General features: G+C 44.1%; 1 protein-coding gene across 1 annotated transcript in view; it reads right to left on the bottom strand.

Moving 5' to 3' along the window:
* The window catches only part of HERC2 (HECT and RLD domain containing E3 ubiquitin protein ligase 2), a 921,269-nt gene that overhangs the window by 377,803 nt on the left and 519,454 nt on the right, over positions 1-24,012 (bottom strand). The window contains 2 exon segments of the mRNA XM_030201308.1: positions 6,107-6,278; positions 15,127-15,352. Coding sequence (XP_030057168.1) covers positions 6,107-6,278; positions 15,127-15,352 — 398 coding nt within the window.

Below are 24,012 nucleotides of genomic sequence, written 5' to 3'. Positions count from 1 at the left end.
CTTTGTATTGTTCCATGTTGTGCCTGCAACTCGAATATTGTGTGCAATTCTGGTCACCGCATCTCAATAAAGATATAGTGGAATTAGAAAAGGTACAGAGAAGGGTGATGAAAATGATAGAGGCGATGGGATGACTTCCCTATGAGGAAAGGCTAAAGCAGCTAGGACTCTTCAGCCTGGAGAAAAGGCGGCTGAGGGGAGATATGATAGGGGCACACAAAGAAGCTACTAAGTAGTAAATTTAAAATGAATTGAAGAAAATATTTCTTCACTCAATAAGAAAGGGTTTAAAAAAGGTTTGGATAATTTCCTAAAAGTCCATAAAAGCACAAAGGCAGACGGTCTGCAAACTCCAAGATGGAACACGAACAGAGCAGATCGTTTAACAAGCAAAAAATGATTTATTAATGGAAAAACAAATTGCACAATATGTATATACACAAACAGCCCGACACAGGCCGTGTTTCGCCCAACAGGGCTGCTTCAGGGGCTACACAACACACTTTTTCTGTGAAGTGTGATGAATATATGTTGAATGTACTGGTATTAAATATAAAGAAGCTCGCTATGATATGAAAAAAACAGCTGGATCAGGGATGCCGAAAACCAAAATGCTGACTCCGAGTCAAAGATGGACTTGGGGAAAATTCACTGCTTATTTCTAGGATAAACAGCATAAAATGTATTGTAACATTTTGGGATCTTGCCAGGTCCTCCAGTCAAGTAACAATGCAAAAAACCCAAACTAAATGCAAATCCTAGGGGAGGTGGGAGGGTATGTGAGAATAGTCTGAGGATTCCTGCTGTCTGAGGCCTGCTGTCTGAGAAACCAACGATGCTCACCTGTAGCTGGTGTTCTCTGAGGAGAGAACACCAGCTACAGGTGAGCATCGTTGGTTTCTCCGAGGACAAGCAGGCTGACTATTCTCACAAGTGGGAATCCCTAGCTACCAAGCTCACCAAACACAAGAAAGCTAGGATAACTGTGTCTCAAAATGTCGAGGCCAAAACTTGAATCAACCTAAAACTCTATACATACTAGCTGTGGAAGTAACAGAATAAAATAGGGCCTAGGAGGGTGGAGTTGGATTCTAGACACTTAACAAATTTTGCAGAACTGTCTGTCCGAACCGACTATCGTGCCAGGTGTCCTGATCCAAACAGCAGTGGGAAGTGAATGTGTTGACAGAAGACCACGTTGAAGCCTTGCAAATCTCTTCTATCGAGGCTGATCTCAAGTGGGCTACCGACGCAGCCATGGCTCTGACATTGTGAGCTGTGACATGACCCTCAAGAGTCAGGTCAGCCTGGGTATAAGTAAAGGAGATGACATCTGCTATCCAATTTGAAAGTGTGCATTTGCCGATGGACACCCCCAACCTACTGAGGTCAAAAGAAATGAAATGCTGGGTGGGTCTGTCTATGGGCTTGCAGTCTAAGGTATGCAGATGGAACTCCAATACTACCTTAGAAAAGAACTTAGGGTGCGTGTAGAGGAATACTCTGATGTGATGGAAATTAATATACGGTGGATGAGCTACTAGGGCCTGGAACTCACTGACCCTGAGAGCTGCAGTGACCACCATCAGATACACTACTTTCCAGGTCAAAAACTTCAGATGGCAGGTATCCAGAGGCTCAAAGGGTGCTTTCATCAGCTGGGTGAGGACACCATTGAGATCCCATGACACATCGGGAGGTTTGGTAGGGTGCTTTCTCAGCAACAAACCTCTCAGGAAGCGAACAACTAAAGGCTGTAAAGACATGGACTCACCTCCTCCACAATGATAAATGTCAATTGTACTGAGATGGACCCTGACAGTGTTGGTTTTCAAAACAGACTCAGAAAGGTACAGGAGATATTCCCTCATTGGGTGAGAAGGCACCAGTGTATGTGTGGTAGGATGCTGTTAGAAAGTTCTACAATGTGAGCTCATCTGCATCCTCACTGGGCTCTGTTGGGATGATGTCACCCACATTGAATAATAGGAAGGCCTACTTGTTTATGAAGCGGAAAAATTACAGGTACACAAAGCCATGGCACCGGACAGGATCTATCCCAGGATAGTAAGGAAGCTCAGACAGATTCTGGCGGGTCCTCTTGTTTCATAAATCCTTGGAAACGGGACAAGTTCCATGGTACTGGAAGAGCAGACGTGGTTCCTCTTCATAAAAGTGGCGACAGAGAACAAGCAGAAATATCACAGGCTGGTAAGCTTCACTTTGGTTATTGGAAAAGTAATGGAAGCATTGCTGAAGGAAAGGATAGTGAATTTCCTAGAATTTAATGGGTTACACGATCCAAAGCAACATGGTTTTACCAAAGGTAAATCCTGTCAAACGAATTTGATTGAATTCTTTGACTGGGCAACCAGAGAACTGGATCGAGGACGTGTGCTAGATATAATTTAATTGGATTTCAGCAAAACCTTTGACATGGTTCCTCATAGGAGGCTCTTGAATGAACTTGATAGGCTGAAGTTTGGACCCAAAATGGTGAAGTGATTTAGAAAGTGGTTGACAGATGCCAAGAGGATGGTGGTCAATGGAATTTACTATGAGGATGGAAAGATGAGTAGCAGACTGTTTCAAGGATCAGTGCTGGGTTCGATTCTGTTCAATAGATATGTGAATGACATTGCTGAAAGGTTAAAAGATGAAGTCTGCCTTCTTGCGGATGATACCAAGATTTGTGGACACCTCGGAGGGAGTGGAAAACATGAAAAAGGATCTACAAAAGTTAAAGGAATGGTCCAATGTTTGGCAGTTAAAATTGAATGCAAAGAAGTGCAAAGTGATGCAGGTGGGAAGTAGAAATCCAAGGGAGCCCTATGTCCTAGGAGCTTTCCCTTCCCTGATCTTTCTTTCCCTGTTTCTTTCATTTTCCTTCTTATTTTTCTGTTCCTTTAGACTCAAATTTTTTTTCTTCCCTGTTTACACTCATTTTCTAATTCTTTTTTTTGTTCTAATGCTCTACTGAGTTTTTTTTGTAAAGTGCCCAGATGACACTGGCGATAGGCAGTATATCAAGTATAACTAAATAAATATGCATAGACAGGGAGAGGGACCTTGGAATAATGGTTTCCAAGGATCTTAGAATTAAAAAAAAAAACACCAGTCTGACAAGGCAGTGGCCTTAGTCAGAAGGATGCTAGACTGAGAGAGGCATAAAGAGCAGAAAGAAAGGTGGTGGTGATGCCCCTGGACAAGTCATTGGTGAGGCCCCACCTGGAGTACTATGTTCAGTTTTGGAGGCTGTATCTTGCTAAGGATATAAAAAGACGAAGTGGTCCAGAGAAAGGCAACAAAAATGGTATGGCGATTGTGTAAAAAGATATAAGAGAAGCGACTGAAGACCTAAATACCCTAGAGCAAAGGAGGGACAGGGGACATATAATACAGACGTTAAAATACTTGAAAGGTATTACTATAGAAACAATTCTTTTCCAGAGAAATGGTAAAACTAGAGGGCATGAACTGAGGTTGTGGGGTGGTAGACTTAGGAGTAATGCCAGGAAATTCTTTTTCAAAGAGAGGATGGTCGAAGACTGGAGTTCCCTCCGGGAGAGGTGGTAGAGACATAAATGGTGAACAAATTCAAAATGGCATGGGATGAACACAGAGGATCTCTAATTAGAAAACAGATGGTATAACAAGCAAAACTAAACTTAAATGGCTTCATGTGTGTAGATGTGTTGAGTGATGCTTAGATAGTGACTCCGGCTGTGATGAACTAGGGCTGGTGCTGGGCAGACTCGTACGGTTTATGTCCCGAATATGGCAATCTGGTTTAGGATGGGCTGGAGAAGGTTTCGACAGCAACTCCAATAGTTGGAACATAAGGACAGGCCCAGGCGGACTTCTATGGTCTATGTCTCATAAACGATAAAGAAAGTACCTGATGTCCTATCTTGTATGGATTTTGAAAATGCATTTAAAACTAAGGTTGATCGAACTGTGAGTGAGCCCATAGAACAGTGTACTGAAAAAGAAGGATATGTGGTCTGATTTTTTGGTGGTAACAACAGATACGATTTAAAAGGTGATAAATCAGGTGAAAAATAGTTACAGTACACTAGATGTCTGTCGGATGATTTTGGTGAAACAAATGAAGGAGCAGGTGGCACCAGTTTATGCTCAGATATTAAATATTTTGCTGAAAGTTGTATACCAGTAGATTTGAAAATAACTGTTTTGAGGCCGATTTTGAAAGATGGAAAAGGGGGTAGGGAAGCTGTGGATAATTACTAGCCTATTTCCTCATTGCCTTTTCTAGCTAAAATAATGGAGAAAATGTGATATACCCAGCTGTTGGAATTTTTAGAGACAAATGTAATGTTGGATATAAACCAATTTGGTTTCCGTACAAATCATGATACGGAAACGTTGTTGTTAACACTTTTTGATGAGATTAGATTTGATGCTGGAAAATGCTTTCTTCTGGTAACACTTCATATTTCTGCAGCCTTTGATACAATCAATCATAAAATATTATTGAACAGGCTATTCTCCATTGGTATTACAGGGAAGGTGTTAAGTTGGTTTGCCTCTTTTTTGGCTGAATGACAGTCTTGTGTAGTATGGCATAAGATACAGTCAGGATTATATACGATCAAGACAGGGGTACCTCAAGGATCATGTCTGTCTGCAATTCTCTTTAACATTTTCTTATTGCCATTGTGTCGAGTATTGAGGGGTTTGAATTTGAGTTTTTGTCTTTATGCAGTCAATATACAATTTCTTTTGCTGATTGATACCTCATTTCCCGCAGTGATTGCTTGATTAAGTATGCTTTTTCAGTTGTTACTGAATGGATGAAGACAAACTGTTTAAAGCTAAATGTCAACAAAACAAAGATCTTGTTATTGGCCAATGTTGTGTCTGACGATACTCCTAAATTATTTTTGCATGCAGGGACTGAGATATCAATTGACTATACTTTACAGAATCTAGGAGTTATGCCAGATTATAATTTAAGTATGAAAACCCATATACAGAAAATTGTACAGGATGTATTTTTTAAGTTGTGCTTTGTTAGACATTCGAAGAGAGTACTTGAACTTCAGAATGGTTATGCAAAGTTTTATAACTCTGTGCTTTGATTACTGCAATGGCCTGCTTCTGGGTATTACTAAATCTCAGTTGCATGCCTTGCAAGTAACTCAAAATGCAGTAGCCAGAGTTCTGTGGGGTATTGGGAGGTATGAACACATTACACCGGTCTTGAAGTCACTACATTGGCTACACTTGAAGGAAAGATTAAGTTTCAAATCCTATTGCTGGTACTTAAAAAGCTTTGAGGGAAAGAGGTCTGAAATACATTGGAAACGAAATTGCAGTTATACCAACTGGCAAGAAACCTGAGACCAGCACAACAGGAATAAGTACCATCATTCAGGGTGATAAAGTTAAATGACTACAGAAAAACTATTTTTACATAGTTTGTCCAGGGATGTGGAATGATCTACCTTTGAGGCTTAGAAAGATTCAAGAGGTTGCAAAGTTTAAATGAGAATTGAAAATGCATCTTTTTACTATAGTTTATGGTGCAGATGCTAGTTTAGCTGATTGATATTGGGGATTTTACCGTATGGGATTTGTATTTTTATTTATTTAAAATTTTATATACCACATAATCCCAATGTTCTCAGCGGTTTACAATTGAAACATACATAAAATCAACAAAAATAGCTATATACAAACACAAAAACAATCTGAATCCTAAATCTCAGATTGTTTTTGTGTTTGTATATAGTTATTTTTGTTGATTTTATGTATGTTTCAATTGTAAACCGCTGAGAACATTGGGATTATGTGATATATAAAATTTTAAATAAATAAAAATACAAATCTTTTTCAGACACAGGGAAGTGATAAACCAGAGGGCATGAATTGAGGTTACAGGACAATAGATAACTACATTTCAGAAACATTATATAAAGGAGTTAATTTCAGTTTTTCATTGGAAAATAAAATTCATATCAAGTTAAATAAGCAGACAGCAGAATATGCATACAATCAATATGATTAGGAGAAAATATCATGGCAAAACTCCTTAATACAGCTGCTTGTGAAATGGTAAAATGGCATTGCCTGGCAGTCCTACCTGGCATACAGGATTTGCAGAGCTGTCAGTACATAAGTTAATGCTTGCTGTTTGGCCACGTTTCCATCCAGTGAAAGGAGAATTTTGGCCAGAGAAGGACGATTAGGCATGGAACTGTTTGCACTGTTGATCTTGTTGCTAGTAGCAGAATAGTCTGCATCAGACGCCACACCTAGAAAAATAAAAGATAGATTGCTGAAACTAGAGCCTTGGCATGTCTTTCTATTTCATTTTTTAGTTCAAAATTTTTATTAGAGATGTTCAGTTTTGATACAAAAATAACAACAAAATAACTGTTCTCTGTTCCATTTTTGGGTATCTTCAAAGATATCTTCCATAATAGGCAAGCGGGCATGGATTAACCAACATTACCATAAAATCACAGATACAAATTCACTCAATGAAAAATAACAGATCTCATATATTCAAAAAATGGAAGGAAAATCCTCAAAGAGCTCAAAATCTAAAAAGATTTAAACAGCTGGATCTAAAAGATCTCTTACCCTTTCATTATTGGCAAAAATCTTCCTAAGATTGTTAACAGTGTTAAATGTAGGCATTTATTCTGCATCCACACACAGGAGCCTTCTTCATGCAACAATGAGTGCAGAGATGAACTAGAGCATTTCCCCACAGAATTCACCATACAAAATAAAATCTGATTCTGTTTTCATCTCAGTATCAGCAACATAACTCCTTTCTAACAGACATATTGGGCCCGACATTAAGCTGGCGGCAGTCAGTGTTTTGCTGACCACTGCTGGCTTTATTCCCGGATATTCAATGCCAAAGCCATGTCTGTGCACCTGCATTGTTTTTCGTTTGGCGGTTCATTGGAATCAGCTGTGAAGGTCAATAGTAGAACATTCACAAAGGACATTTTGAAATATTCGTTCCTCTTTAGGACATTGACTTTTGACCTCTAAGGCAGGCGCAGGTTGCGCCGAAACAAAGTCCATGTTGGGTCGCTCTTATTAAAGATTGTACCATTGTTTCAACCTTGGAGGCCCTTTGGTGCTTTGTTTTGCTGTTTGGATTTGTGTACTTTTAGATCCTCTCTTTGATGAGGTGCAAGATGGCCGCCGAATAATGGTCGTAGGTGTTACTAGCTCTTTGACCTTTAACGGACCAGACGGGATCAGCCTGAAAATTCGGTTGCGAACCACCTCGACCCTGCTGGTAACCGAACCGAAGACTCTGTACAGACCGCGGAGACTGACCTGAGCCCCGATCACCTAGCCTGGCCGTGACGCTGTTCAACTGTTCATCTACCATAGCCACCTCTAATCCCACAGATGGGTTGAAGTGACATCTAAGAACGACATCATGAGTGAACCAAGACTTCATCCTAATTTACCAGCCACTTTCACAAAGAGAGTTTCTGTGCTCCAGCCTGCATCTCTACTCCACTGTTCCAGCCTGCACCCTCTGTTTCACCCTTCACCATATGCTCCAGCCTGCACCCTCCGTTCCAGCCTGCACCCTCCGTTCCAGCCTCCATCATCTGCTCCTGCCTGCATCCTCTGCTCCAGCCTGCAGCTTGAACTCCAGTCCTGCAACCTCTGCTTCTCTGTTCCAGCCTCAGCCTCAGCTCCAGCCCACTGCCTCACCTTTATTCGTGACTGTTGCCTAGCGCCTTGGACTGCTTGGGTCACTACTACCTATGGGGGGGGGGGGCAGGCAGCAACGCGGAGGGAGGGGGCTGCAATCGGAGGCAGGAGGGAGTCCAAAACTCGGTGGGAGGGCCGTGAAGGTTCAATTTCCAGCGACGGGGTTTGCAACTCGGGACGGAGGGGGGCCTTGCTAGCGCCCATTTCATTGCGTTTTGAAACGGGCCTTTTTTACTAGTTACTTTATATTTGTTACGCCTACTCTTACATTGCTTCGAACCTGCAGTTTTCACATTCTCCTCCTAGTATTGTCCCTTCCCAATCTACTCCTACGCACCAATCTATTCCTCCACCCGAAGCCACTATGCACTACAATTATACAATTCCCTTTCGTTGATTTCATTACCTCACCATCTCTCTTGTCCTCTTCCTCCCTCCTTGCTTTCTACCTTCAACATTTCATCCCTTCCATTGTACCTTCCCCTTTCTATCTGAGTCCATCTCGCCTTCATCCCCACTCCTCTCCTACTCTCCTCCGAACTCTCTTACTCCTTCTTCTCCTTTCCGCTGGTGACATCAATCCCAATCCTGGTCCCCATCACCAACTCTCATCCTAAATGTGCAGGTCACACCGTGACCTTTCCAATTTCATCTCTATTCCTCTCCTCCCCCACTCGTGCTCTCTATGGAATGCCCGCTCCATCTGCAACAAACTTTCTTATATCCATGACCTTTTTATCTCTCGCAGCCTCCATCTGCTTGCCATAACAGAAATTTGGCTCTGTCCTGATGATTTCAGTTGCAGCCCTCTGTCATGGTGGTTATCTCTTCTCCCATACTCCTAGCCCTACTGGCCGCAGTGGTGGTACTGGACTATTACTCTCATCTTCTTCCAAATTCCAATCTCTTCTGCCACCTCATCTCTCTGCTTTTCTTCCTTTGAAGTCCACTCTGTCCACCTATTCACTCCTTTGCCTCTTCGAATAGCAGTTATTTCTCATCCCCCTGATAAGTCCCTCTCATCCTTCCTCAGTGACTTTGACACTTGGCTTTCCTTCTTTCATGATCCTTCTTCCTCCTCCCTCATCCCTGGCGACTTCAACATTCATACTAATGATCCCTCCAACTCTTACGTCTCCCAGTTCCTCGCCTTAACATCCTCCTTCAATCTCCAAATATGTTCTACTTCCCCTACTCACCAAAATGGTCACTGTCTTCATCTTATCTTCTCCTTTAACTGCTCTCCCTCCAATTACTTTGCCTCAGATCTTCCCCTCTCTGACCATCATCTAATAACCTTCACACTTAAACTTCCTCCTGCCCGTTCCCGTCCAATCTTAACCAATTTATCTAGGAATCTCCAGGCCATTGACCTTACTACCCTATCCTTCAATGTCTCAAACCTCTTCTCCACCACTACACCATCCAAATCTGTCAATGAAGCTGTCGCTTCCTACAATTCTATCCAATCCTCTGCTTTAGACACTCTTGCACCTCTCATGCCCAGTCCTATAAGACGTACCAAACCCCATCCATGGCTAACCTCTAAAATCCGCTACCTACGTTCCTGAGCCCGCTCCGCCGAACGCTTCTGGCTGAAATCTCGTGCCCTTGCTGACTTCATACACTTCAAGTTCATGCTGACCTCCTTTCAATCTGCTCTTCTGCTTGCCAACCAGGACTATTACATCCAACTCACTAATTCTTTAAGCTCTAACCCTCAACTTCTCTACGCCACACTCTTCGCCACACTGAATTCTCTCCTCAAGGTGCCTCCATCTCCAACTCCCCCCTCACTATCTCCTCAGACCCTAGCTGAGTTCTTCCATGATAAGGTTCAGAAAATAAACCTCATATTCTCATCCAAGCCACCCCCACCTCTCCCTCCCCTTGTCCGTTCCTCTATTTCCTCAACCCTTCCGTCCTTTTCCTCCTTTCCTGAGGTCACTGATGAAGAAACATCACATCTTCTCTCCTCCTCAAAACGAACTACCTGTTCCTCTGATCCCATTCCTACCCACCTTCTTAACACTATCTCTCACTCCTTTTATCTGTCATATCCTCAATCTCTCTCTTTTGACCGCGACCGTTCCTGATGCCTTTAAACATGCTGTGGTCTGTGGTCACACCGCTCCTTAAGAAGGCTTCACTTGACCCTACCTGTCCTTCCAACTATCGACCCATCTCCCTCCTCCCCTTCTTTTCCAAGTTACTTGAACGCGCCGTTCACCGCCGCTGCCTTGACTTTCTCTCATCTCATGCTGTTCTTGACCCACTCCAATCTGGCTTTCGCCCTCTTCATTCAACCGAAACTACACTTACATAAGTTTCCAACGACCTGCTTTTGGCCAAATCCAAAGGTCTCTATTCTATCCTCATCCTTCTCGACCTATCCACCGCTTTTGATATTGTGGATCACAGCCTACTCCTTGATACGCTGTCTTCATTTGGATTCCAGGGCTCTGTTCTTTCCTGATTCTCCTCCTACCTCTCGAGTCGCACCTTAGTGTACACTCTGGTGGATCCTCTTCCACTTCTATCCCACTACCAATCGGTGTACCTCAAGGCTCTGTTTTCGGTCCTCTCCTGTTTTCCATCTACACTTCTTCCTTTGGCTCTCTGATTTCTTCCCATGGCTTTCAGTACCATCTCTACACTGATGACTCCCAGATCTACCTCTCTATCCCCAACGTCTCAACCGGCATCCACACCAAGGTTTCAGCCTGCCTGTCTGACATCGCTGCATGGATGTCTCGATGTCATCTGAAGCTCAACATGGCCAAAACAGAGCTTCTCATCTTTCCCCCTAAACCTACCTCCCCTCTCCCCCCTTTCTCTATTTCGGTGGATCGCACTCTCATTTTCCTTGTCTCATCTGCTCATAACTTTGGGGACATCTTTGACTCCTCTCTCTCCTTCTCTGATCACATTCAGCAGATTGCCAAAACCTGTCGATTCTTTCTCTACAACATTAGCAAAATCCGTCCCTTCATCTCTGAGCACTCTACCAGAACCCTTATCCACACTCTTATCACCTCTCATCTTGATTATTGTAACCTACTTTTCACCGGCCTCCCTCTTAGCCATCTCTCCCCTCTTCAATCAATCCAAAACTCTGCTGCGCGACTCATCTTCCACCAAAGTCGCTATGCCCACATTAGCCCTCTCCTTAAGTCATTTCACTGGCTCCCTATCCGTTTCCGTATTCAATTCAAACTTCTCCTATTAACCTATAAGTGCATTCACTCTGCCGCTCCCCAGTACCTTTCCATTCTTGCCTTTCCCTATGTCCCCCCTCGAGTACTCCATTCTGTAGATAAATCTCTCCTATCTGTCCCTTTCTCCTCTACTGCTAATTCAAGACTCCGTTCCTTTTGTCTTGCTGCACCTCACGCCTGGAATAGACTTCCTGAGCCTGTAGGTCTTGCCCCATCTTTAGCCGTTTTCAAGTCCAAACTCAAAACCCACCTCTTTACCACTGCTTTTGACTCCTAACTCACTTGGCCCTGTCCTTTATCCTCACCTCTTTATTCCTTTACTCTTAATTGTTCTGTCTGTATTCCCTTACCCTTAATTGTTTTGTCTGTTTATTTATTTATTTAAGGTTCATTTCTACCCCACATTTTCCCACAAATGCAGGCACAATGTGGCTTACATGAATTATAAGTGAAGAAACATACAATACATGGATGCTACTGACGAAAACTGAGGTAACGACAACCACAATAATAAGGACTAAACAGCAGAGTTACTGATGGAATAAGTTTTTTCGAATAGGAATGTTTTGAGCAGCTTCTTGAAGAGATTGTGATCAGCTTGCGACTTTAAGAACAAAGGTAGAGCATTCCAATTCTTCGGGCTAGAGTAGTGGAAAGACGAGGCAAAAAGAAGCTTGTATTTGACACCTCTACAAGTTGGGTAATGTAATTGGAGATGGAGCGAGCTGTTTTTATGGCATTTCGCGGTGGTAAATCTATTAGAGGAATCATATATTCCGGAGCTAATCCGTAAATTATTTTAAGTGTTAGTGTGCAGATCTTGAAAGCGATTCTCTCTTTTACTGGTAGCCAATGTAGATTGAGACGCAGAGGCTGCGCAGGAACCAAGCGCGATTTTCCCAAGATGAGTCTCGCAGCAGTGTTCAGGGCAGTCTGGAACTTTCTCAGTAAGTGCTCCTGGCAGCCCGCATATATCCCACTACAATAGTCTAGGTGAGACAGAACTAGCCAGTGAATGAGTGCGGAAGAGCTCTCTGGTAAGACAGAACCTAATACGCCGCAGCCTCCACATTGCATAGAACATCCTCTTGGTGACCGCTCGCACGTGCAGGTCTAGTTGCAGATGAGGGTCCAGCTCAACACCAAGAAGTCTAAGGCTCTTTGAGATAGGAAGTGTCTGGTCTTTGATGACAAGGGTGTTTGATGAGAATTTGGTATGGAGCGACGAGAGGACAAGACATTGAGTTTTATCTTTGTTTAACTTAAACTGAAATACCTTAGCCCAAAGATCCATGATGGAAAAACTCGCTTCTATCAACTCTGAGATTTCAGTTAATGAGGAATGGAAGGGGATGTAGATAGTTATATCGTCTGCATAGATAAATAGATTTAAGCCTAGATGAGCTAGTGCGTTTGCAAGAGGAAACAGCATAATATTGAATAGCGTTGGGGAAACAGGTGAGCCTTGGGAAACCCCACATGAGGCTTTCCAAGGAGCGGAAAAAGCCTGTGTGGCTTTGACCTGGTATGTTCTGGATGAACCCAAGTAAAACTGAGCTTCTATGGGTCCCTAACACAAGTGGGCACATACCAGACATCAAAATCTCTTTTGGGAGAAATGAACTTCCCCTCAAATCACAAGTCAGAAACTTTGGAATACTGATTGATTCAACACTTACTCTGATCCCCCAAAGCCAAGAACCTTCAACAGCAGCTTCTACCACTTGTGACAACTACACTGCCTGTCTCCTTATATTGAGAAGGCAAGCCTTGTTTCAGTTGTGCATGCCATGATAATATCAAGACTGGATGGCTATAAAGCAACTGGATCTGACTACAAAGGGTCTGCACCAGCTCCAATTGATTCAGAATGCTGCAGCTAGACTAGTAGAAGGCTATAAGTGATATGACCACATCACACCATTTTTGCAAAACCTTCACTGGCTACTAGTACAATATATGGCCAAATTTAAAACTTTTATGGCCCAGACTACTTGTAGAACAGGACTTCCCTCTACACACGTCCAAGATCACCAAGGTTCTCCCTAGGTGTATCCTAACCACACCTTCTCCAAAGGACATCACACGATGTAATACCCACAAGTAAGCCTTCTCTGGAGTACTCCCAACACTCTGGAATGCACTCCCTGAAAGGCTTCACTATCTCTATTTCAGGAAGCAGGTGAAAGCTTAGCTCCTCAACCAGGCCTTTAATAGAAGTAAATGACACTGGCTGCACATACTGTAGTAGGACATGCTCCCTCCTACCCTAGCTAAGATAATGTTCAAGCACCTTTCTGACCACATTCACAACTTTATTAAAATCAATCCCCTTATTTTCTTACTCCTGTTACCCTATCTTATCTATCTATATATTCCATCTTTGCTGATACTCTAGGCACTATATGAAAATGTTTTATTACATATTGTGTTGACTTGTAATGTAGCATACTATTGTTGAATATTTTTACTACTGTAATTGTCTATTGGTTATGTTTGACTTATTCTTGTTGTAAACCGCCTTGAGTGAATTCCTTTAAAAAGGCACTAAATAATCCTAATAAAATAAATAAAATATATGTTCCCTATCCTTCATATCAATTTACAGAATCTATATAAATAAATCCAACCTCGAACGTTCTGAAGCTCACTCCAAGGCACTGAAGCACTGAACTCCTGTAGTCTTCGTAGGCTAAGCTATCAGGACCACTCACCCTCACTCATAGACCCGCCCTCAGCCACGCCCCATCTGTACATAAAACACTACCTCAATGTTCTGAAGACAAAACCGGATGAGGCCATCTGCACACTCCCTCAAGGGTTCGTTAGTTCATGGTGGTGAAGCCATGAAACTCACCATGTCTGTGTTCCCCGCCCTCGCGTCAAACGTCATGACGTTGAGGGCGCAACACAGACGGACATCAACAACCCAGCCCCCACCCACCCACATCTCACTCCCTCCATCCCTCCCACTTCAAGGCCTGGCACTTACACACTCACACTCCCCCCTCTCTGTGATCCCAACACGTCCCCTCCACGTCACTGCCCCCTGGACCCCCCCCCTGCCGCAACCCTCTGCACACCCCCCCTCCCCCGAACCCTTCCCCAACCTCTGCTAACACTGACAAACTTCTCCTCTCGCCTGCGGGGCCTGGCTTGACGAAGGAGCATCTGTCGTCTCTGTGCGTGCGTCTGACATCAGACGCACGCAGAGACACGTCAACAGACGCTCCGTCAACAAGGAACGCCCCGCAGCCCTGAAAACTTCACCCCGCTCAGCACAGGTACGCAGGGGCTTCGGGCCACGCCTTCCAGAGCCAAAGGTGGCACCCACAGGGTCGCGCCTCAGGGTGGGGCAGGCAGCAACACGAAGGGAGGGGGCTGCAATTGGAGGGAGTCCAAAACTCGGTGGGAGGGCCGTGAAGGTTCAATTTCCAGCGACGGGGTTTGCAACTCGGGACGGAGGGGGGCCTTGCTAGCGCCCATTTCATTGCGTTTTGAAACGGGCCTTTTTTACTAGTTACTTTATATTTGTCACGCCTACTCTTACATTGCTTCGAACCTGCAGTTTTCTTTTGGTACCTTTTGGTATTGCATATATTCCTTTACACTATAGTCCTGTAAGACATTACATTTTCATCAGCAATGTTTCTATAATTTAACTCAAAAACAGAGTTAGCATATTTTTCCCCCCAGTCTCTAGGAACCTCCACAAAGCTAAGAGGAACAGATTTGTGTGAGTGATAAAGTCAGCATTTTCTTGAATTCCCTCAGCAATATGAGGTGCTTCCCAGTTGGTCACACTGCTTTATGTAGTTTAAACTGTACTAATATTTTCATTATTTCTTCTCTGCAATGTTTCACTAACAGATTTTCTTAATAATTTCCCTAATATATTGAATGTGGCTCTAAAATATTTTGAAACGTATCTCTAGAAAAGAGACCAAACTAATAATTTTAATCTGTATAAAAAGTCTAAACTGCTTATATTTGAATATTACTATAAATAGGAATTAAAATGATTTTTCCAACAAGTTACTTCAATGGTCATATTCTTTAAATTTGCCTGACAAGACTTGAACAGGTAGCACCTGCAACCTGTTTCCATGACCTTTATTTCTATGCACTGAAGTAAAACAAGGAACCATATTAAAACAAAAACACAAAGTAAGAGAGCATAGTAATACAATACCCAGATATGACGCCCCTAAAGGATCCCTTGCAGTTTGGAAAAGGACAGGTTCATGAACAGATGGTGTTGCTACATCCACAACTGTCCAGGCAACACTATGGGATGATCCGCAGGCAACTCGGGTGATTTTCTGACCTTCCAATCCCTGAACTAGTGTCGGTTTCCTGTTGACGGTAGTAGTTCCATTCCCTTGTTGTCCATGATCATTATCACCCCAAGCATAAACCTATAAAAGTAAATATTATTATTATTTATTGCATTTGTATCCCACATTTTCCCACCTATTTGCAGGCTCAATGTGGCTTACAGAGTGTGGTTGTGACATAATCATTTCATGATAACAGGTACAGTGCTTAATGTTTGAAGATTAGGTAAGGGAAGATCTACAGAATCATTTCATGATAACAGGCATAATTAGTACTTTTATTGTGGTGCAAAAAAATGTTATGATGAAAGGCTAAACATGCTGAGCTCTTCAGCTTAGAGATGACAGAGTGGATATAACAAATGTTTATAAAATCATGACTAGGGTGGAACTGGGAAATAGGGAACAGACGTTTACCTTTTCAAACAGTACTAAGACTGGGTAACAAATTGGTAGCAAATTTTAAACAATCAGAGAAAGTAACATAGTAAGTGACAGCAGATAGAGACCTGAATGGTTCATCCAGTCTGCCCTACAGTCACAAAATACTTATTCATCTGCCTGCTAATTCTCAACTTGTGCACAAAATTTGAAGCTTATCATGCAAAGTTGTGTGCATATCTTAATTGGTAAATTAGTCAACTGGCACTAACAACCAATAATTGGCTATAATTGGTGCTAATATACAGTTATGCGCATAACTGCCCTTAGTCAATATTCTACAACATGCAAAATCCATACTGCGTAACTGTAAGAGAGGCATGGGCGAGTCAGGGGCATGTCTAGTACTTATGTGTGCAGGTTATACCATACTATCTGGTACACGCCTGACAGCTGTTAGGCATGAGCATTTATACCAGCCATAGAACTAGTGTAAGTGCTTCCGTCTAAGTTTCAACAAATTTTTATTGATGACATCACAAACAATACAGCCAACAGGCTCAGCATACATCAAGTTAGAAATAACACCGGTATAATAGCCAAATAAGGAGCTCATCATCAAAAGTTTTAACACATCACCCCCCCCCCCGGCCCCACCCCCATAACCCAGTCCCTCGTACAGAACCTTAAACTTATCTAGAACAGAAATATCCCTTAGTATTGTACGAGTGAAACATCCCCTACAGCCCCCCCCCTCTAGACCACCCTGAAAACGAAATAACCAGCCACCTTTAACATATTTAACAACACCTACCAAACACACACACACACACACAAAAAAAAGGTGAAAAGAAGGAGAGGTGTGCACACTGACATTTTATATGTAACATGGTAACATAGTAGATGACGGCAGAAAAAGACCTGCACAGTCCATCCAGCCTGCCCAACAAGATAATTTCACATGTGCTACTTTTTGTGTATAAGTGATCTTCAAATGAACAACCTCAATCTGACTTAAATTTGACAGAATTTCTGGAAAGGTCTTTAGAAGTTGTGACGGAACGGACCATTCTCGTAGTGACTTTCGCCTTAGAGACGGACAAAAATAATATTTTCCGTTTCTATTTCCGCCATATAAATGCTCTTTTTTTGGGATCAAAAATTCAGATTTTTCCTGATTTAGCAAGGGACACACAAAAAAGGAGGAGAGAATTCTTGGCTTTAAAACCAAGAATTCTCAACCTAGGTGGATTGTTTGAGTTAAAATTTCCTTGTAGATGTTTAGTGTCTCTCAATTTGATTATGTTTTTTTTTTTTGACCCAAAGAAATTGTTGGAATTTATTAATTCAAAAGAAGGGTTTAGGGTTCCCATTGACTACATCCACTAGTTAATTATGCTGTATATCGGCTGTGAGTATTTCGCAGCTCTCTACTGTTCCACTGATGTATCTGTTTTCTTTTTCTTCACTGCTTTGCCTGGTATCTGGATCTAAATATTTTGTGGACAAAACTGAAGGATAATTTCTATATTGCTTATACATTTATGTTTAATATGTGAATGTAAAATAAAAAAATAATATACCAAACATAACTAAATGGGCAATAAGCGCCTAAAGCAGACCACAAGTTTTCTTATATTTTGTCATTGTGGTGACTTATACTGTGCCAAAACTGGAAATACAGTGAGACAGAACAATAGAATTCAGTAATATCCAAAATGTATTAATTAACATTATAATTGTATTCGCATTTGGGTAATAACTGAGAAAATGTTGTTGAAAACTGACTTGAAGAAGAAATAAATATCACAGAACTGGAAAATGTTGGTACATATAGACTGACTTTGGACTTCTGCATAAAGGTAGCTCTGCCCTCATTATTAAATATCTTTTTTTAAATAGTAGTAATAAAAAATATTAAGTGCATTTTTATAACATACCACTGCATTCTACAAAACAAAAGGCGCAAGTTCCCACAAACCATCTCTCTCTTCTGATCTAGACACAGGAAAATAATTTTTTTTACATGCCTCCAGATTTCAACCTAATTCATGTTTAATGTGGGATATAACTGCCACAAATAAATAAATAAATAGAAACTCTGAAAGTTGAGTGCCTTATTATCATAACATGATGTCTGTTTTAGTGGCCCTTTACCAGGACAAAACAAATCCTCTGCACGAACACATGCTAGGGTGTCCCCTCCAAATGACACACTGATTACGATTTATAACAAATTATGACTCTAGCTATGTTCTCAATCATACTTCCTTGGGGGAAGCCAAGGAGGTTAGAAAAACAGGAGACGAAGTGACATCAAAACATTGAAACCAATTAGGTCAGTCTCTGTTTCCCCTTTCCCGTGCAGCCATCATGGCCGAACACGCAAAAAAAAACAAACAAAAAAATAAAACCAAGCAAACCTATGAGCTGCATCATCCATGTTGTTATTCTTTATTGTTGGTGGCATTTTTATTTAATCTCACTTATATTTTCAAACCTGCCAGTTTGTGCAGCATATGGATGTCCACAGAGGAGGTATAATAAACGAATAACTTTCATTGGTAGAGTAGTAATTTATTATAAATCGTAATCCGTGTGTCATTTGGAGGTTCTAGTTATAGGGACATCTTAGCATGTGTTATATTCATGCAGAAATTTTTTTCTCCTGGTAAGAAGCCACTAAAACAGATATCATGTTTATGAGAATCAACTGCTCAACATTGCTCAACATTAGAGTTTCTATTTATTTATTTGCTTATTTATGATATTTATATCACGCATTAAAAACATGAATTAGGTTGAAACCTGGGAGCATTAAAATTTTTTTCTTCTGCCTACATCAAAAGAAAAAGATGGCATGTGGGAACTTATGCTATTGAGGTGGCAGTAAGGGTTTCTGCACTAACCCAGCGATAACTGTGCCTGATTACAGCTCGGTACACATTGGAGCTACAAAAATAAAAATTTTTGTATCGCCAGATAACATGGTGCACTGGAGGGTGAAAACTGCCCAGCGGTACTTCTTTTCTAGCACGCGGTAAACCCGCATTGGGCTTATCGCCGCATTATAAAAGGGCCCCTAAGCTCCCTTTCACACATAATATCTCTTCTACTATCTGGCCCTGCTCTCAGAAACATGGCGACTTACAGAATCTTTTATTCCAACGTTCTGTTAGAATTTTCTGGAATGCAGTATGGGACAGAATACTCTGTTATCCCGGTGAAAAAAAACACCCATACAAGTTACAGCATGCTTATTCTATGCTCATCTTGCTCTGACCTTATGTTCCCTGAAAATTGTTCAACATTATACTAGCAATAGCTTCACATCTAATTGTCTTACACTCTAAGCTTCACTTTGCTGAATGGTGGTTTAACCTTTGTTCAATCAAGAAGTATGAAACAGCACATGCAATTCGTGTTTATACATTTTCCCAATCACAGAAAATCTGGCCACCTTTGGACAATTTCTGTGAATCTTCAATTTCCTGAATAATGGACCCACTCTTGATCTTCCAATTTAATGAGAATCAACATTTATATAATGCACTGACCTCTTGACAGCTGTTTTCTTGTGTACACAGCGATAAAAGTTCAAGTTTAAATTTACTCTATGTTACTATAATGCATACTACTGGTTAATGTTTTATATATTCTTCTTTTAAGAATCTATGTGCTTGAAAACTTAAATCAGGATAACTAGCAAAATTAAAATCGCCTAACAAAACTACAAATCTAAAGAGAGACAATTAGCTTAGCAATAACAATAAGCAGCTAATCTAATACAGACGCTGGTAAGTGAAGAGCTCTATAAAACACTAAAAAAGCAACATCCTTTTCATGACCAAGGGCCCTGTTTACTAAGCTGCACTAGAAGCGTGTTAATGCTTTTAGCGCACGCTAACCATTTGAGCGCTCAGTGTAGGCGCCCACAATATTCCTATGGGCGCCTACACAGTTAGCGCACACTAATTTTGTGCACGTGCTAAAAACGCTAGCGCACCTTAGTAAAGAGAGCCCCAAGTGATATAACCAAGCTGAAATTGGAAATGTCGACCCAGCAACGCAAAGCGAAGGAACTGCTGATGCAGCGGTCAAATGGGAAAGTGAATGATACATACCTGTAGCAGGTGTTCTCCGAGGACAGCAGGCTGATTGTTCTCACGACTGGGTGACGTCCGCGGCAGCCCCCACCAACCGGAAAAAGCTTCGCGGGACGGTCGGCACGCAGGGCACGCCCACCGCGCATGCGCGGCCGTCTTCCCGCCCGTGCGCGACCGCTCCCGCCAGTTGAATGACTAGCAAAAGAAGGATGAAACACACAACTCCAAAGGGGAGGAGGGAGGGTAGGTGAGAACAATCAGCCTGCTGTCCTCGGAGAACACCTGCTACAGGTATGTATCATTCACTTTCTCCGAGGACAAGCAGGCTGCTTGTTCTCACGACTGGGGTATCCCTAGCTCTCAGGCTCACTCAAAACAAGAACCCAGGTCAATTGAACCTCGCAACGGCAAGGGTACAACAGAAAATTCACCTACGAAGAACAACTAACTGAGAGTGCAGCCTGACCAGAATAAATGCGGGTCCTGGAGGGTGGAGTTGGATTTACACCCCAAACAGATTCTGCAGCACCGACTGCCCGAACCGACTGTCGCGTCGGGTATCCTGCTGGAGGCAGTAATGTGATGTGAATGTGTGGACAGATGACCACGTCGCAGCCTTGCAAATCTCTTCAATAGTGGCTGACTTCAAGTGGGCCACCGACGCTGCCATGGCTCTAACACTATGAGCCGTGACATGACCCTCAAGAGCCAGCCCAGTCTGGGCGTAAGTGAAGGAAATGCAATCTGCTAGCCAATTGGAGATGGTGCGTTTCCCGACAGCGACCCCTAGCCTGTTAGGGTCGAAAGAAATAAACAATTGGGCGGACTGTCTGTGGGGCTGTGTCCGCTCCAAGTAGAAGGCCAATGCTCTCTTGCAGTCCAATGTGTGCAACTGACGTTCAGCAGGGCAGGTATGCGGCCTGGGGAAAAATGTTGGCAAGACAATTGACTGGTTAAGATGGAACTCCGACACCACCTTCGGCAGGAACTTTGGGTGGGTGCGGAGCACTACTCTGTTATGATGAAATTTGGTATATGGAGCGTGAGCTACTAGGGCTTGAAGCTCACTGACCCTACGAGCTGAAGTAACTGCCACCAAGAAAATGACCTTCCAGGTCAAGTACTTCAGATGGCAGGTATTCAGTGGCTCAAAAGGAGGTTTCATCAGCTGGGTGAGGACGACGTTGAGATCCCATGACACTGTGGGAGGCTTGATAGGGGGCTTTGACAAGAGCAAGCCTCTCATGAATCGAACGACTAAAGGCTCTCCAGAGATGGCTTTACCTTCCACACGATAATGGTAAGCACTAATCGCACTAAGGTGATTCCTTACTGAGTTGGTCTTGAGACCAGACTCTGATAAGTGCAGAAGGTATTCAAGCAGGTTCTGTGCAGGACAAGAACGAGGTTCTAGGGCCTGGCTCTCACACCAAACGACAAACCTCCTCCACTTGAAAAAGTAACTCTTTTTAGTGGAATCCTTCCTAGAGGCAAGCAAGACACGGGAGACACCCTCAGACAGACCCAACGCAGCGAAGTCTACGCCCTCAACATCCAGGCCGTGAGAGCCAGGGATTGAAGGTTGGGGTGCAGCAACGCTCCGTCGTTCTGCGAGATGAGAGTCGGAAAACACTCCAATCTCCACGGTTCTTCGGAGGACAACTCCAGAAGAAGAGGAAACCAGATCTGACGAGGCCAAAAGGGCGCGATCAGAATCATGGTGCCGCAGTCTTGCTTGAGCTTCAGTAAGGTCTTCCCCACCAAAGGTATGGGAGGATAAGCATACAGGAGGCCGGTCCCCCAATGAAGGAGAAAGGCATCTGACGCTAGCCTGCCGTGTGTCTGAAGTCTGGAACAGAACAGAGGCAGCTTGTGGTTGGTCCGAGAGGCGAAAAGGTCCACCGAGGGGGTGCCCCACTCTCGGAAGATCTTGCGTACCACTCTGGAATGGAGCGACCACTCGTGCGGTTGCATGACTCTGCTCAGTCTGTCGGCCAGACTGTTGTTTACGCCTGCCAGGTACGTGGCTTGGAGAAGCATGCCGAACCGGCACGCCCAACGCCACATCCCGACGGCTTCCTGACACAGGGGGCGAGATCCGGTGCCCCCCTGCTTGTTGACGTAATACATTGCAACCTGATTGTCTGTCCGAATTTGGATAATTTGGTAGGACAGCCGATCTCTGAAAGCCTTCAGTGCGTTCCAGATCGCTCGGAGCTCCAGGAGGTTGATCTGCAGATCCTTTTCCTGGAGGGACCACAGACCCTGGGTGTGAAGCCCATCGACATGAGCTCCCCACCCCAGGCGAGACGCATCCGTCGTCAGCACTTTCGTGGGCTGCGGAATTTGGAATGGACGTCCCAGGGTCAAATTGGTCCGAGTGGTCCACCAGAGCAGTGAAGTGCGGCAACTGGTGGAGAGGCGGATGACATCTTCTAGATTCCCGGTGGCTTGGAACCACTGGGAAGCTAGGGTCCATTGAGCAGATCTCATGTGAAGACGAGCCATGGGAGTCACATGAACTGTGGAGGCCATATGACCCAGAAGTCTCAACATCTGCCGAGCTGTGACCTGCTGAGACGCTCTGGTCTGCGAGGCCAGGGCCAGGAGATTGGTGGCCCTCGCTTCGGGAAGGTAGGCCTGAGCCGTCTGGGCATTCAGCAGAGCTCCTATGAATTCCAGAGACTGTGTTGGCTGGAGATGGGACTTTGGGTAATTTATCACAAACCCCAGCAGCTCCAGAAGTCGAGTAGTGCACTGCATAGACCGGAGGGCTCCCGCCTCCGAGGTGTTCTTGACCAGCCAATCGTCGAGATATGGGAACACGTGCACTCCCAGCTTGCGTAGGTAGGCCGCTACCACCACGAGGCACTTTGTAAACACTCATGGGGCAGAGGCGAGCCCAAAGGGCAGCACACAATACTGAAAGTGCTGTGCGCCCAGGCGGAATCTGAGATACTGTCTGTGAGCTGGCAGTATCGGGATGTGAGTGTATGCGTCCTTTAAATCCAGGGAACATAGCCAATCGTTTTTCTGGATCATTGGCAGAAGGGTGCCCAAGGAAAGCATCCTGAACTTTTCTTTGACCAGGAATTTGTTCAGGCCTCTCAGGTCTAGGATGGGACGCATCCCCCCTGTTTTCTTTTCCACAAGGAAGTACCTGGAATAGAATCCCTGCCCTTCCTGCCCGGGTGGTACGGGCTCGACCGCATTGGCGCTGAGAAGGGCGGAGAGTTCCTCTGCAAGTACCTGCTTGTGATGGGAGCTGAAAGATTGAGCTCCCGGAGGACAATTTGGAGGCAGGGAGGCCAAATTCAGGGCGTATCCGCACCGCACTATTTGGAGAACCCACTGGTCGGAGGTTATGAGAGGCCACCTTTGGTGAAAAAATTTTAACCTCCCCCCGACCGGCAGATCGTCCGGTACGGACACTTTGAGGGCGGCTATGTTCCCGTGGATCCAGTCAAAAGCCCGTCCCCGGCTTTTGCTGTGGAGGCGCAGGGGGCTGCTTAGGCGCATGCTGTTGACGAGAACGAGCGCGCTGGGTCTGTCCCTGTGCCTGACGAGGCCTTCGGGCCGGCTGGTTGTACCTACGCTTTGCAAAAGAATAGGGTGCAGCCTGCCGGGCCCGGGAAAAACGTCCACCTGCTGAGGTGGATGCTGAAGGCGCCCGGTGGGAGAGCTTGTCGAGAGCGGTTTCCCGCTGATGCAGTTGGTCCACCAGCTGCTCGACCTTCTCACCAAAAATGTTATCCCCCCGGCAAGGGACGTCGGCCAGTCTCTACTGGGTGCGGTTGTCCAGGTCCGAGGCACGCAGCCATAAGAGCCTGCGCATCACGATACCTTGGGCCGCAGCACGAGACGCCACGTCACAGGTGTCATTGATACCCCTGGACAGGAACTTTCTGCACGCCTTCAGCTGCCTGACCACCTCCTGATAAGGCCTGGACTGCTCCGGCGGGAGCTTATCGACCAGGTCCGCCAGCTGCTTCACATTGTTCCGCATGTGGATGCTCATATAGAGCTGGTATGACTGGATGCGGGTCACGAGCATGGAGGATTGGTAGGCCTTCCTCCCAAACGAGTCCAGAGTGCGAGACTCCCGCCCCGGGGGCGCCGAGGCGGTATCCCTCAAACTCCGTGCCCTCTTGAGAGCAGAATCCACGACCGCCGAGTCATGGGGCAATTGTGGCCGCATTAACTCTGGGTCAGAGTGGATCCTGTACTGGGACTCTGCTTTCTTGGGAATGGTGG

Source organism: Microcaecilia unicolor, chromosome 4 (assembly GCF_901765095.1).
Source record: "Microcaecilia unicolor chromosome 4, aMicUni1.1, whole genome shotgun sequence".
Lineage (NCBI taxonomy): Eukaryota > Metazoa > Chordata > Amphibia > Gymnophiona > Siphonopidae > Microcaecilia > Microcaecilia unicolor.
Note: the sequence above shows the minus strand (reverse complement) of the source record. Positions and strands in the feature narration are given on the sequence as shown.